Source organism: Oncorhynchus mykiss, chromosome 17, assembly GCF_057628025.1.
Source record: "Oncorhynchus mykiss isolate SJ-2025 chromosome 17, ASM5762802v1, whole genome shotgun sequence".
Taxonomy (NCBI): domain Eukaryota; kingdom Metazoa; phylum Chordata; class Actinopteri; order Salmoniformes; family Salmonidae; genus Oncorhynchus; species Oncorhynchus mykiss.
This window is the reverse complement of record NC_143038.1, coordinates 1,350,001-1,364,787: the sequence shown is the minus strand read 5'-3', so window position 1 is coordinate 1,364,787 and position 14,787 is coordinate 1,350,001. Positions and strand designations below refer to the sequence as shown.

Sequence of the window (14,787 nt, the reverse complement as noted above, 5' to 3'; positions counted from 1 at the left end):
ATAGACTACATTTGTGGGAGTGTCCATGCATGCATTTCAAAGTCAGTGGCCAGTGGAGTGTTCTAGTTTGGATCTCTCTTTTTTAGGTCGCTGCAGGTGTCACTGTTGTCTAATGCTAATCTCTTGGCCTAGCCTACTACTGTATGGTTATGTATACATTATCCTAATTATGCATATGTGCATATGCATATGTGTCAGAAGAGGCTGGTGGAAGGAGGTATAGGAGGATGGGCTCATTTTAATGGCTGGAATGGAATCAAAGGAAGGGTGTCAACATGTTTGAATCCATTTATTCCATTCCAGTCTTTAAAATGAGCCTGTCCTCCTATAACTCCTCCCACCAACTTCCACTGATTACTTTGTTACTGCGTTTGAAATACGGTTAAAATAATGATTGTGATCGATCAATCAATCACATTTATTTATAAAGCCCTTCTTACATCAGCTGATGTCACAAAGTGTTGTACAGAAACCCAGCCTAAAACCCCAAACAGCAAGCAATGCAGGTGTAGAAGCATGGTGGCTAGGAAAGCTCCCTAGAAAGGCCAGAACCTAGGAGGAAACCTAGAGGGGAACCAGGCTATGAGGGGTGGCCAGTCCTCTTCTGGCTGTGCCGGGTGGAGATTATAACAGAACATGGCCAAGATGTTCAAATGTTCATAGATGACCAGCAGGGTCAAATAATAGTAATCACAGTGGTTGTCGAGGGTGCAACAGGTCAGCACCTCAGGAGTAAATGTCAGTTGGCTTTTCATAGCCAATCCTTCAGAGTATCTCTACCGCTCCTGCTGTCTCTAGAGAATTAAAAACAGCAGGCCTGGGACAGGTAGCACGTCCGGTGAACAGGTCAGGGTTCCATAGCTGCAGGCAGAACAGTTGAAACTCAAGCAGCAGCAGGGCCAGGTGGACTGGGGACAGCAAGGAGTCATCAGGCCAGGTAGTCCTGAGGCATGGTCCTAGGGCTCAGGTCCTCCGAGAGAGAGAAAGGGAGAGAGAATTAGAGAGAGCATACTTAAATTCACACATGACACTGGATAAGACAGGAGAAATGGTCCAGATATAACAGACTGACCCTAGCCCCCCGACACAAACAACTTTAGCATAAATACTGGAGGCTGAGACAGGAGGGGTCAGGAGACACTGTGGCCCTGTCCGACAATACCCACGGACAGGTCCAATTAGGCAGGATATAACCCCACCCACTTTGCCAAAATACAGCCCTCACACCACTAGAGGGATATCTTCAACCACCAACTTACCATCCTGAGACAAGGGCGGGTATAGCCCACAAAGATCTCCGTCACGGCACAACCCAAGGGGGGTGCCAACCCGGACAGGAAGATCACGTCAGTGACTCAACCCACTCAAGTGACGCACCCCTCCTAGGGACAGTTTATTGATTGGCAATATTTGATGTTGTATGTTGTGTTGTGCATGTTGTTGTGGCCAAAGACAGATTCCGGTGGCAGAAGATTGTTGTGGCCTATATGTCCCACCTGGGACTAAGAAAGGCTTAATAGTTGTAAGTAGTAGCACATGTTGCCCTGTGGAGGCTTGTGGGAGGAGCTATAGGAGGACTAAACACCTCCCTCTGCAACTGGATCCTGGACTTCCTGACGGGCCGCCCCAGGTGATAAGGGTAGATAACAACACATCTACCATGCTGATCCTCAACACTGGAGCCCCTCAGGGGTGTGTGCTCAGTCCCCTCCTGTACTCCCTGTTCACCCACAACTGCATGGCCAGGCATGACTCCAACACCATCATTAAGTTTGCAGATGACACAACAGTGGTAGGCCTGATCACTGACAACGACGAGACAGCCTATAGGGAGGAGGTCAGAGTTCTGGTCGGGTGGTGCCAGAATAACAACCTATCCCTCAACGTAATCAAGACAAAGGAGATGATTGTGGACTACAGGAAAAGGCCCAGTACATCACTGGGGCTAAGTTGCCTGCCATCCAGGACTATACCAGGCAGTGTCAGAGGAAGGCCCTAAAAATTGTCAAAGACTCCAGCCACCCCAGTCATAGACTGTTCTCTCTGCTACCGCATGGCAAACGGTATCCGAGCACCAAGTCCAGTACCAAAAGGCTTCTCGACAGCTTTTACCCCCAAGCCATAAGACCCCTGAACAGCTAATCAAATGGCTACCCGGACTGTTGTATTCGGCGCACATGACAAATAAACTTTGATTTGATTTGACAGGCTCATTGTAATGGCTGGAATGGAACAGAGTCAAACCTGGTTTCCATATCCTTTACAATGAGCCTGTCCTTCTATAACTCCTCTCACCAGCCTCCTCCAATGTTTCCCTGTCATATATATATATATATATATATAAAACATGGCTTTATAGGGCCTCATATTTATATCACAATTGTATTCTTATGAGGTTCATATTTGAGAAAAAGAGAACATGAACACAAAGGTACTTTTTGGTGGAAACATTTATTGGCATCCACATTTGTATTTAGAAAAAACACAGACAATCAGACGGACAAGATGTATCAAATAAATTAGGTTAAAATGCCTTGATGCGGCATGTGAATAGGCAAAACATCACATTATCAACCTAAGGCATGTATTGCAGTAGTCTTTATGGTTTCACGCTCAAAGTTCAAAGTTCAAACAAAGACTGTAGTCTGAATTTCAGGGACTTTTCTCAACTTGAATGAAAAATTCCATATAGACGATCAACGCAATATCTTCTCTCAGTCTTTGTTTCTGGATAGCCAGTCATTCCACTTCGTTACTGGCTTGTGCCAGCACCAGACAAACAGAGCATCTTATTTGTCTTTTGTTATTGTTATTTTTCAAGTAATCTGAGACCTACTAAACAGTCACATCTTAAGGCAGTGCAGTTATAGGGCTCAATTTAAAATGGCGGAGTGGAGGAGTCTGAAGAGGCATGGGGGTGAGGAAGGAGGTAGGGAGGGGGGCGAAAACTGTGGAAGGTTCAAAGTCAAAGTTATTGTTGTTGAATGTGCACTCTTTCGAACTCCCAAAGAAGGAGACCGTCTCTTTACCGATGCAACAGGGCGTGGCGGGTTCGGTGGCGGTTTCCGGGGTCGTTGCCGCGGTAATAGGTGTCGAAGACAGGACCTCGGACTCGAACTGCAGCAGCTGGCCCATGAAGCTGAAGTTGGGCGAGATGAGGGAGCGGCGCTGTTTGATGATGTCGAAGGCCTCTTCGAGCTGTAGCCGCTTGGTACTCATGATATAGGCCAGACAGATGGTCGGGGAGCGGGAGATGCCCGCCTCACAGTGCACCAAGACTCTACCCCCTGTCTGCTTCACACCATCTGGAGAGGAGACAAAACGGTAACATTTACGTTAATGACATGATAAGCATGAACTATAATACATTGCTACATTTGGTCAGAAATGGAGTATGGCCACGTAGCCACTTACACTGTGTAACTCAAATATAGAAAAATTGAATAGGATAACTGCATCCTAGAATAGAACCACTCTGGCTAAATTCTCACAGGAAACGAGTGCTGTCAAAGCTATTTTAGTTTGCGAACGCAGAGATTGAATCCCGTTCTTCAGTGTCTAATCATCACCTGCCTCCCCACCCCTTCGCTCTTCCTCTCTTCTCGCCCACACAGAACCTATAAGAGCCCTGCTGCCACTCAGTCACCACTCTCCCACTAGAAACACACACTGTGGCAGGGCTGACTGACTCACCCTGCACAGCTGCACACGAGACCATGTCTCTCTCTCTCCTACGTGCCTGTGGGGGAGCTGAGCAGTACTATACTAAGTTCACCACGGCTGGGAGAGGAGGGAACTTATTCCACTTCAGTATTACATGCACTTCCTCCACACTATCTGACACACACACACACACACACACACACACACACACACACATGTATGAGCCACAGGGGGGAACAGCCAGCGATGGTTTCTGACAGCTCCGATCCTGTGAAAACCAAATGAATTAATCATTAAGCTGCTCCCATCTGGAGTGCTGGGAGGCTTTCTGAGAGGCAGCTAGAGAGCCTGTGGGTGTTTTAATGACCCATCCTCTGGCTAATGGTACCCTATTCCCTACATATTGCACTACTTTTGACTGGGACCCATATGGCTCTGGTTAAATGTAGTGCACTATATAGGGAATAGGGTGCCTAAAGATCTTCTTGACTGCTGTTGTTATCCTCTATTTCCAGCTAAATGGTTGGTTGACAGAAGAATATTCCACCTCCACCACATTGAATTCATCCAGAGGGTCGGGGAATTGGGAATAGGGATGTGTCTTCTTCATAAAGAGAAACAAGCCCATTGTTTTAGATTTGGATGCAATGAGTGAATATCTGAACACTCCCTGTATATAGCTCCATTCTTGTGTATTTTATTTGTATTCCTCTTGTGTTTAACTATTTAATTTTGTATAATTCTTTTTCAAACTCTGCGTCGTTGGGAAAGGTTCGTAAGCAAGCATTTCACCGTACAGTATACACCAATTGTATTTGGCGCATGTGATAAATCCAGTTGGATTTTATTTAATTGAAGATGTTTTTTTCAAGGAGACATCCTCTTGTTAAGATTCAGCCCTGGGCTGAGAAGGACACCTCTTTGTCTTACGTAATGCTTACAGGCTTTAGGCAAAGACGCTTAAATGTGGGGGCTTAAAACAAAGAACAGCAGCAACACCTCCACCATTGATACAGGTCAGGCCACCCTCCATGGTGGGTGAGAATGAGATTCAAGCTTGTCCTCGGCTGTGCCTGGATATTACGTTTATAAATAGAAGTGCAGGCTGCTCAACATCTTTGTGAGCGCTATTATCCAACACTTCAAGCCTCTTTCTATCACACATTCACTCTCTGTTCCCTCAAGGCTCTGTCTCTGAACACATGCACCATAGTTGAGTTACTTTGGTACCAAACAGAAGAAAAACTGAAACAGGGAGGGCGTGACTACCTGAAGTTGACCAATAAATGCTTGTTTTCATTTTCTGTTGCGAAACATTTCGCTACGGTTTGCCCTGACCCAGGTAAACAATAACTAAACAACCTTTGTGTACCTTTGTGTCTGTGGACACAGCCTCCCTCCTTCAAAAACCCTCCACCCACCATTAGTGAGAAGGGCTAGCTAACAACATTTGTCACACTGACAAACTGACTGAGTGAACTGACCACACCCGGTAATAACCCGCAATAAGCCACTAGCCGAGATTAACTGTGAGCCGGGAGGCAATGACGGCATTGCAGAGAATCTCTTTTAAACTTAAAATGGGGGAGGATGAGAGAGAGGTGAAGGGAGGGGTAGGGAGGGAGTGGTAGGGGAGGGAGGGAGAACACAGAATCTGTTCTCTGAATGAAGCCAACCTGGCGATTTGTGAAAGGAGAGAGAGAGCGAGAAATGGAAGGAAGGCAGATGAGGCTAACAGATTAGTGAGAGGTTGTTGCCTGTCCTACTTTCAGATTGGCAGTGGGGGGGAGGGGGGGGGAGCCATTAACTTTTTTAATTGAGTTGCTCCATCCCTTCTGTTAATGGACTTGGAATCCTATCTTTTCCATGAGAGAAGAAGAAAGGAGAAAAGAAAAGAGCAGAGAATACATCTGAAAAAAGGAGAAGAGAGCAGGAAAAAAAAGAGAGAACAAAGTGTCCAGACCGTTTCACTCACCAATGAACTGGAAGGCCTCTTGGAAATGTGAGCTGATATCTGCTGTGACGTTGTCCTCCACTGGGATCCACTTGTAGTCATAGTGGCCCTTGGAGGGCCTGGTGTCCCTCCTGGAGACGTTCAGCAGGGCTGTGACTCCAAGGTCACTCAGATAGTCCTGCCTGGAGGCATGGTAGGCACTGCCCAGGTACAGGAAAGGAAGGATCTCCACCGGCTTGCCCTGAAGAGAGAGGGTAGATAATAAAGGGGGGGGAGATATTAGACATAAGAATCGCAGTGTGTGAGCCAAGAGAGAAGGGAGATTCAACAAAGTGATATTAAATCCGTGAGCGGTGGAGACAGAGTGTGGCAGAGATTCAGTACATGAAACACAGGGTTTTCCTAAAGACACAACAATGGGGAGGGGAGGGGGTAGAGATCAAATACAGATGTAGGATCTTAATTTGAGCCAGTTTTCTACAGCAGGAAAATAATCCTGTACAGCAACAGGAAATGTGGATTATTTTAAATAGATTTTTTTTGTAGGGGTTGATACATTTTGCATAAGGGAAAATCAAGCTTGAAATTTCAAAGTGGAAATGGCAAACTTCAGAAACCTTTTTAAAACCTCAAACACACTACAAAGTTATTCTGCAACAGAGTGATCAAATTAAGATCCTACACCTTTATTACATACATCAATGGAGATACTGAGAGGTATGCACGGTGCAAGACGCAATAGTACATTTTCTGTACCGTAAACAGATTGTGTTAGCCTATCATGATGGTGTAAGAGGTCGGGAAAAGGTCAGGGATGAAAGGGTTATAAAAGGACTTCTGATGTCAGCTAGGGGTCTCTGACTAGTGGCCATCTTCTCTTGATAACTGGGATGCAGTGAAGGTCAAAGCTAATATCAAGCGTGTGACAGAGAGAATGTTGAAGGCCACTGTTTTGAGAATGGTCAGTAATATATCTGGCACCATAGACAAAATATTATCATTATGAATGTACAGCTGTACATGTAAGGTCAGCTAGACAATATGTACCTTTTATAATCCTATGAGTAGGCTTCTTTTTTTATTTTTTTTATGTCTTTCCTTGAATGAAACTAAATGTGCTCTATCAAGTCCACAAATAACTCTGAACATACAGTACATTCGGCTGTATAAATCTATTTTGAATTGCCAAGAAGACAGTATGACTAAACCAGTACAGAACAGTCATTCTTATCTAACAGGGATATTCCACTCAGTTAAAAACCCTGCAGCCACAGCCTCAACCCTAAACCCCAGCCCAACCTAGGGGAAGTAAGTGGCTAGCCACCTAACCCTGAAAGAATAGGCAGCAGGCTAAAAAAGGAAGCTGTTTTCGTTTCCATACCTGATCGTAATCTGGTTTGAGGTTGGAGCCCAGTTTCTCACAGAATAGGGTGATACTCGGCCTGCATTTCCCGGTTTCGGTTCCGTTGTTCTGGTCGACGCCGACGGGCTTCACGACCTCAGTGCAAAGTTCAGGGTACTGGCCTTGGAAGTTCTCAAACCCCCCTGGTAAATACACAGAACAAAACAAAATTCATTTAAAACTTTAATGAAATTCAATAGCCTACAAAAACGATGTAGGCCGTGAAAACGATGTGTTTATAATGGATTATAACCTTATTCTAACGTCGTAATTAATCTGCGTTTCAATTAAAATAATCAATTTAGGTCTATGAGTACAAGGTGACAATCTGACAAACTTTAAATGAATGGTTCTGACACATAGTCGAAAGGAAGAGGTATAAATGTTCGAAACGAATGATAGAAAATGTATGCTTTCCTTGTGAACATTCACACACAGAACATTCTCAGAACAACCAGTCATGATGTTCTCGAGTTCTCACAAGCCTTTCGCGTACTGACTCATCTGGACTAGTTTGACGCACACATTTATCTCCCTCGAGAGCTCGACCTGAGAAGTGTATTGCTCAAATGGGAGGGTTGCTAGAACACGGTCAAATAAAACAATGACTTTGCGTGATAGGTCAGTCCATGGAAAACAATACCAAGGCCTTTAAAATAAATGTGTTGATTTGAAGATATGGGGATATGGGTCACACATAGTTTTCTAAACAAATCGGGTGGATGTTATAAATGTTATAAGGCATATTGAATGTCAACCATTTCATGTTATTATCTCCAAAATATAGCTTTTATAATAGCATAATTTATTAGCGTAGCCAATCGGTTATAATAAACATTGTGTTCAAGTGGCTTCAGACAGTGAATTAGCCCAGGACACTTAGTGAAAAAGTTACCCAGACAAACTTATAATGGATTTAGAGTTTTATAGTCCAATGATTTCAGAATTTTGTAACAATTCTCACCTTTTAGGAAACAGATGTTTGTCCCACTCGCCAGATTATTGAGCGTATTAATCACTATCTGTGCGATACTGTCCTTTTTCAGTTTCTGCCAGTGAGGAGCTCGGTCATCAAGAACCACCACTGCCGATATGCTCCCCTCTCGCAGCCGTAACAGGGCTTTCTCATCCGGGATCACAAACTGAAGAGGTACCGGCCCTCCTCTGGATCTCCGGACAACAACCGAGTTCAGGTTGGCATTGACAGAGCCTTTGATATTAGAGTTCGAGAACGAAAAATAAGGTCGACAATCCACAATGAGAGAGGTTCCACATTCCTTCCTGATAATCTTTTTGAGGCGACGGCAATCTATGCTTGAGACTTTCATGTTTGCCTCTAAAAGTGTGTCTTATTTTATAAGCAATTACTGTATACGGGCCGCCAGAGACGAGTAAATTGAACGCGCCCTAGTGAACCTGGTAGTTACTTAGATTTCCTCCAAGGGGATACCGTCGGATCGGTTTTATATCGACGGAACCTCCGGCTCGTGACATCACGAACCATATATGGACACCGACAAGTATGATCAAAAGAGAGCCTGCCCACACCGGAGTATTGACTACGTTCTAACCGTTCTAACCCCGCTCTGTCTGGGGTGAAGTGAATTTATGCTCTCAGTTTGACTTAACTATTACTCATAGCTATCCAAACGTTTCGTTCTCATGTTTATACGGCCAATTCTAGGAACCACAACAACAGCATTCTTCAAGGAAATACTATGAATGCCTCCAATATTTGAGTAGACATTAGAATATTATCCGTGTTATCATGAACTAACAATATCTGAAATGCCCCCTGCCCCAATAGAGTAAAGGTAGACTATTGACTCTATACAATAGAAATATAATTTAGATTCGATTTATATACTCTATACACCTGACCTCACCACCACCAGCCCACTGATAGCCTATAGGTCTATGAATCAGAAAACTAAATCAATGATTGACAGAATAGTCAGAGAAAGAGAGAGGACTCTATTGGACTATGTAGCCTATTGACTAAAGCAAGGTAAACTTCAGTCTGTTATTCCATGTTTAGCCGGCTGTTTTAGGCAATATCTGCTGGTTGTAATCTCATTATGGGCTAATGGGGCTTAAATGTCATGCTACTGGACTCATGCAATACTGTATGTTAGGCTATAGAAAACAGTTAGATAGACTATGCCATTGTGTATGTGTCTTAGAATGGGAATGGATAGATGTGAATAATGCTACAAGATAAGCAAGACAGTGAGTCTCTCTCTCTTTTACTCTCTCTTCCTTTGTAGCCTGCCTATTTTTCGCTCTGTCAGACACACACAGAGACAGTGTGTGTGTGTGAGAGAGAGAGAGCGAGAGAGAGAGCGAGAGAGAGAGCGAGAGAGAGAGAGAGAGAGAGAGAATAAACAAAAACAAACAGATGAAGAAAGAATGAGAGAGAAAAATACTTCAATTTTCTCTGCTCCTTAGCTAGTCCAAAACGTGAGCTTGACGTAAGTGAAACAGGGATCCATGGTGCCAGGATGACAGGAAGGAAAGAAGGTGGATGCCAGTGGATTAGTAGCAGAACAGACAGCAGGCAGTAAGGCAGTATTAGTAGCAGACCAGACAGCAGGCAGTATTAGTAGCAGAACAGACAGCAGGCAGTAAGGCAGTATTAGTAGCAGACCAGACAGCAGACAGTAAGGCAGTATTAGTAGCAGAACAGACAGCAGGCAGTAAGGCAGTATTAGTAGCACAACAGACAGCAGGCAGTAAGGCAGTATTAGTAGCAGACCAGACAGCAGGCAGTAAGGCAGTATTAGTAGCAGACCAGACAGCAGGCAGTATTAGTAGCAGACCAGACAGCAGGCAGTAAGGCAGTATTAGTAGCAGACCAGACAGCAGGCAGTAAGGCAGTATTAGTAGCAGACCAGACAGCAGGCAGTAAGGCAGTATTAGTAGCAGAACTGACAGCAGGCAGTAAGGCAGTATTAGTAGCAGACCAGACAGCAGGCAGTAAGGCAGTATTAGTAGCAGACCAGACAGCAGGCAGTAAGGCAGTATTAGTAGCAGAACAGACAGCAGGCAGTAAGGCAGTATTAGAAGCAGAACAGACAGCAGACAGTAAGGCAGTATTAGTAGCAGAACAGACAGCAGACAGTAAGGCAGTATTAGTAGCAGAACAGACAGCAGGCAGTATTAGTAGCAGAACAGACAGCAGGCAGTAAGGCAGTATTAGTAGCAGAACAGACAGCAGGCAGTAAGGCAGTATTAGTAGCAGAACAGACAGCAGGCAGTAAGGCAGTATTAGTAGCAGAACAGACAGCAGACAGTAAGGCAGTATTAGTAGCAGAACAGACAGCAGACAGTAAGGCAGTATTAGTAGCAGAACAGACAGCAGGCAGTATTAGTAGCAGAACAGACAGCAGGCAGTAAGGCAGTATTAGTAGCAGACCAGACAGCAGGCAGTAAGGCAGTATTAGTAGCAGAACAGACAGCAGACAGTATTAGTAGCAGACCAGACAGCAGGCAGTATTAGTAGCAGACCAGACAGCAGGCAGTAAGGCAGTATTAGTAGCAGAACAGACAGCAGGCAGTAAGGCAGTATTAGTAGCAGAACAGACAGCAGGCAGTATTAGTAGCAGAACAGACAGCAGGCAGTAAGGCAGTATTAGTAGCAGACCAGACAGCAGGCAGTAAGGCAGTATTAGTAGCAGAACAGACAGCAGACAGTAAGGCAGTATTAGTAGCAGAACAGACAGCAGGCAGTATTAGTAGCAGACCAGACAGCAGGCAGTAAGGCAGTATTAGTAGCAGACCAGACAGCAGGCAGTATTAGTAGCAGACCAGACAGCAGGCAGTAAGGCAGTATTAGTAGCAGACCAGACAGCAGGCAGTAAGGCAGTATTAGTAGCAGAACAGACAACAGACAGTAAGGCAGTATTAGTAGCAGAACAGACAGCAGGCAGTATTAGTAGCAGACCAGACAGCAGGCAGTAAGGCAGTATTAGTAGCAGAACAGACAGCAGGCAGTAAGGCAGTATTAGTAGCAGAACAGACAGCAGACAGTAAGGCAGTATTAGTAGCAGAACAGACAGCAGGCAGTAAGGCAGTATTAGTAGCAGACCAGACAGCAGACAGTAAGGCAGTATTAGTAGCAGAACAGACAGCAGGCAGTATTAGTAGCAGACCAGACAGCAGGCAGTATTAGTAGCAGAACAGACAGCAGGCAGTATTAGTAGCAGACCAGACAGCAGGCAGTAAGGCAGTATTAGTAGCAGAACAGACAGCAGGCAGTAAGGGAGTATTAGTAGCAGACCAGACAGCAGACAGTAAGGCAGTATTAGTAGCAGACCAGACAGCAGGCAGTAAGGCAGTATTAGTAGCAGAACAAACAGCAGGCAGTAAGGCAGTATTAGTAGCAGAACAGACAGCAGGCAGTAAGGCAGTATTAGTAGCAGAACAGACAGCAGGCAGTAAGGCAGTATTAGTAGCAGAACAGACAGCAGACAGTAAGGCAGTATTAGTAGCAGACCAGACAGCAGGCAGTATTAGTAGCAGAACAGACAGCAGGCAGTAAGGCAGTATTAGTAGCAGAACAGACAGCAGACAGTAAGGCAGTATTAGTAGCAGACCAGACAGCAGGCAGTAAGGCAGTATTAGTAGCAGACCAGACAGCAGGCAGTACGGCAGTATTAGTAGCAGACCAGACAGCAGGCAGTAAGGCAGTATTAGTAGCAGACCAGACAGCAGGCAGTAAGGCAGTATTAGTAGCAGAACAGACAGCAGGCAGTAAGGCAGTATTAGTAGCAGAACAGACAGCAGGCAGTAAGGCAGTATTAGTAGCAGACCAGACAGCAGGCAGTAAGGCAGTATTAGTAGCAGAACAGACAGCAGGCAGTAAGGCAGTATTAGTAGCAGAACAGACAGCAGGCAGTAAGGCAGTATTAGTAGCAGACCAGACAGCAGGCAGTAAGGCAGTATTAGTAGCAGACCAGACAGCAGGCAGTAAGGCAGTATTAGTAGCAGACCAGACAGCAGGCAGTAAGGCAGTATTAGTAGCAGACCAGACAGCAGGCAGTAAGGCAGTATTAGTAGCAGACCAGACAGCAGGCAGTAAGGCAGTATTAGTAGCAGACCAGACAGCAGGCAGTAAGGCAGTATTAGTAGCAGACCAGACAGCAGGCAGTAAGGCAGTATTAGTAGCAGACCAGACAGCAGGCAGTAAGGCAGTATTAGTAGCAGACCAGACAGCAGGCAGTAAGGCAGTATTAGTAGCAGACCAGACAGCAGGCAGTAAGGCAGTATTAGTAGCAGACCAGACAGCAGGCAGTAAGGCAGTATTAGTAGCAGAACAGACAGCAGGCAGTAAGGCAGTATTTGCTTAATCTGGGGCAGTGATATCACTTACTGAGGAGTGGGAAGCACTCACACCATCCGTTTCTCTAGTCTTTGACACACACACACGCACATACGCACGCACGCACACACGCACACACACACACACACACACACACACACACAGACACACACACACACACACACACACACACACACACACACACACACACACACACACACACACACACACACACACACACACACACACACACACACACACACACACACACACACACACAGGATTGCCTTGGTTTCATTCATGCCTCAGTGCAGTGTTGTAGCTAATATGTTTAGGATGTTGTCTGCAGACTGTGCAGGCCTTAATCCTTCTTACAGGGAGGTCTTTTGTGAATGACTGATACACTAAATATACTGTACTGAAGCTACAGACAGTCTGACAGTGATAAGGACCGTTTAGGCCTAGTGGTAATTATTGATTGAATACTTTATTGTCCCTTTAGCTGTAGTTTTTCTGGAAACATACTGCAGCTCCTGGCACACACATACACAAAACACAAAACACAAAACACAAAACACAGGATATACTTCACTTATGTACAACACATATGTCAGGACATACGGGAAGCAGATCAAATAGTATTTGTTTTCTCTAACACTTGGGCTTTGTTTGATGAGGCATGCCTGCATGGAGCATTGTCACTCCAGACAGGCTCAATGACATGTCAATGTCCCGACATACAATATTCCATGAAAATGCACTGGGTTTCTGGGTAACTTGGTTGAGATTTCAATCAATGTGACCAAATCATTCATCTCACATGGTCTCTCTTCCTCTGAATTTGTTCAAGCTACGGATGTTTATTTATTTACAGAATAGTAAACAATCACTTCTCTCTCTGGAGTGGTAGTATGTGTAGCCTACGAGTGACTTCCTGAAAGAATATAGCCACACACACATACATTTACACACACGCACGCACGCTCACACACTTACATACACAGTGGTGGTATGTAGCCTACGCATCCAGTAGCTTCCTCTTTCAAGAAGAACTATAGATACTCCCATCATGGGGTTTATAAAAAGATTCCCACACAATGGCCGCCACATAGACAGGTCCCTGTGCAACACACAGGTGCTTCCTGGTTCTCTGACAACCCATCAAATTCCTATGGCAAAACACCATTTCCCCCAATAAGAACACACGATTACTCACCTCAGCTGACTGTTGGACAATGTGTGTTCTAAAGGATTGTTCCCAAAATGGTAATGTGTTGCTGATGTTGGGGATTTCACAATCCAGGGGCCGACTGGTCATAGGGCAGTTTGGGCAAAGGCCAGGTGGGCTGGTCCATTTGGGCTGTCTGTGTGGGATTTCTTTGTAAAAAAACTATCATACAGATGTAGGATTTTAATTTGAAAACTTCTAGTGTGTTCAAGGTTTAAAAAGGCTACTAAAGTTTGTAGTTTCCACTTTAAAATATCAGACTTGATTTACCCTTATGAAAAATGGATCAACCCCTACAAAAAATGTCCATGAATTATAATCCACATTTCCGGTTGCTGCATGATTATTTTCCTGCGGTAGAAAACTGGCTCAAATTAAGATCCTACATCTGTAATTTGTCTAATAACGTGGGCCCTGAGCGGGGGATGTATTAGAAATGTCCCGCCCAATTTCTGACCCATTCCGTCCATGTCACAATCATAACACCTAAATTCCTCTCAATAACTCAATTTCTCATTCCCAGGAATACTGGTAGTAATTCAGAGGAATGGTGGTTACATACTTTAGCAGTGGGGGTTAATGGTCACACACTGGGCACAGACATCAGTTCAACGTCTAGTTTTGATTTACTAGTGGGAGACGCTATAGGAGGAAGGGCTCATTGTAATGGCTGGAATGGAACGGTTTCAAACATCAAACATATGGAAACCACGTTTGACTCTGTTCCATTGATACTATTCCGGCCATTACAACAAGCCCTTCCTCCTTCAGCTCCACTGTTGTCAACCAACTCGAATGCAACGTTAAATCACCATAACATTTCACCATCTCATCAGACTTAGGTTAAAAGTTGGGTGAAAAAAAGACGAAATGCCCTCACGTTGATGACTGATTGATTACATTTGATTTCCACGTTGATTCGGTAGAATTGACGTGGAAACAATGTCGATTCAACCAGTTTTTGCACAGTGGGCAGTGACATACAACAAAGAGAGAACAAAGGGAGTGTGAGTCTATGTCATGTCATGTTATATGTCATAACTACAGTTATGAAGACAATGGCTTCATCCCAAATAGCACCCTATTCCCATTAATGTGCACTACTTTTGACCAGGGCCCAAAGGGAATAGGGTGCCATTTGGGACGAAGCCAGTGTCTGTCTGCGTTTTTCAAGACCTGGTATATGAGGGTGCAGTGAGATACCCGATGGGTTGGACGAT

The 14,787-nt window shown here is 44.7% G+C and overlaps 1 protein-coding gene across 1 annotated transcript; it reads right to left on the bottom strand.

The window, feature by feature from the left end:
• Positions 1-2,432: 2,432 nt before the first annotated feature.
• On the bottom strand, positions 2,433-8,611 carry LOC110495099 (dual specificity protein phosphatase 5). Its single transcript, XM_036949248.2, has 4 exons — positions 7,984-8,611; positions 6,999-7,162; positions 5,639-5,858; positions 2,433-3,305 (listed from the first exon to the last, which is right to left on the bottom strand). Exons 1-4 carry the CDS (start codon positions 8,345-8,347, stop codon positions 2,851-2,853), a joined length of 1,203 nt encoding a protein of 400 aa, XP_036805143.1. The 5' UTR covers positions 8,348-8,611; the 3' UTR covers positions 2,433-2,850.
• Positions 8,612-14,787: the final 6,176 nt, after the last annotated feature.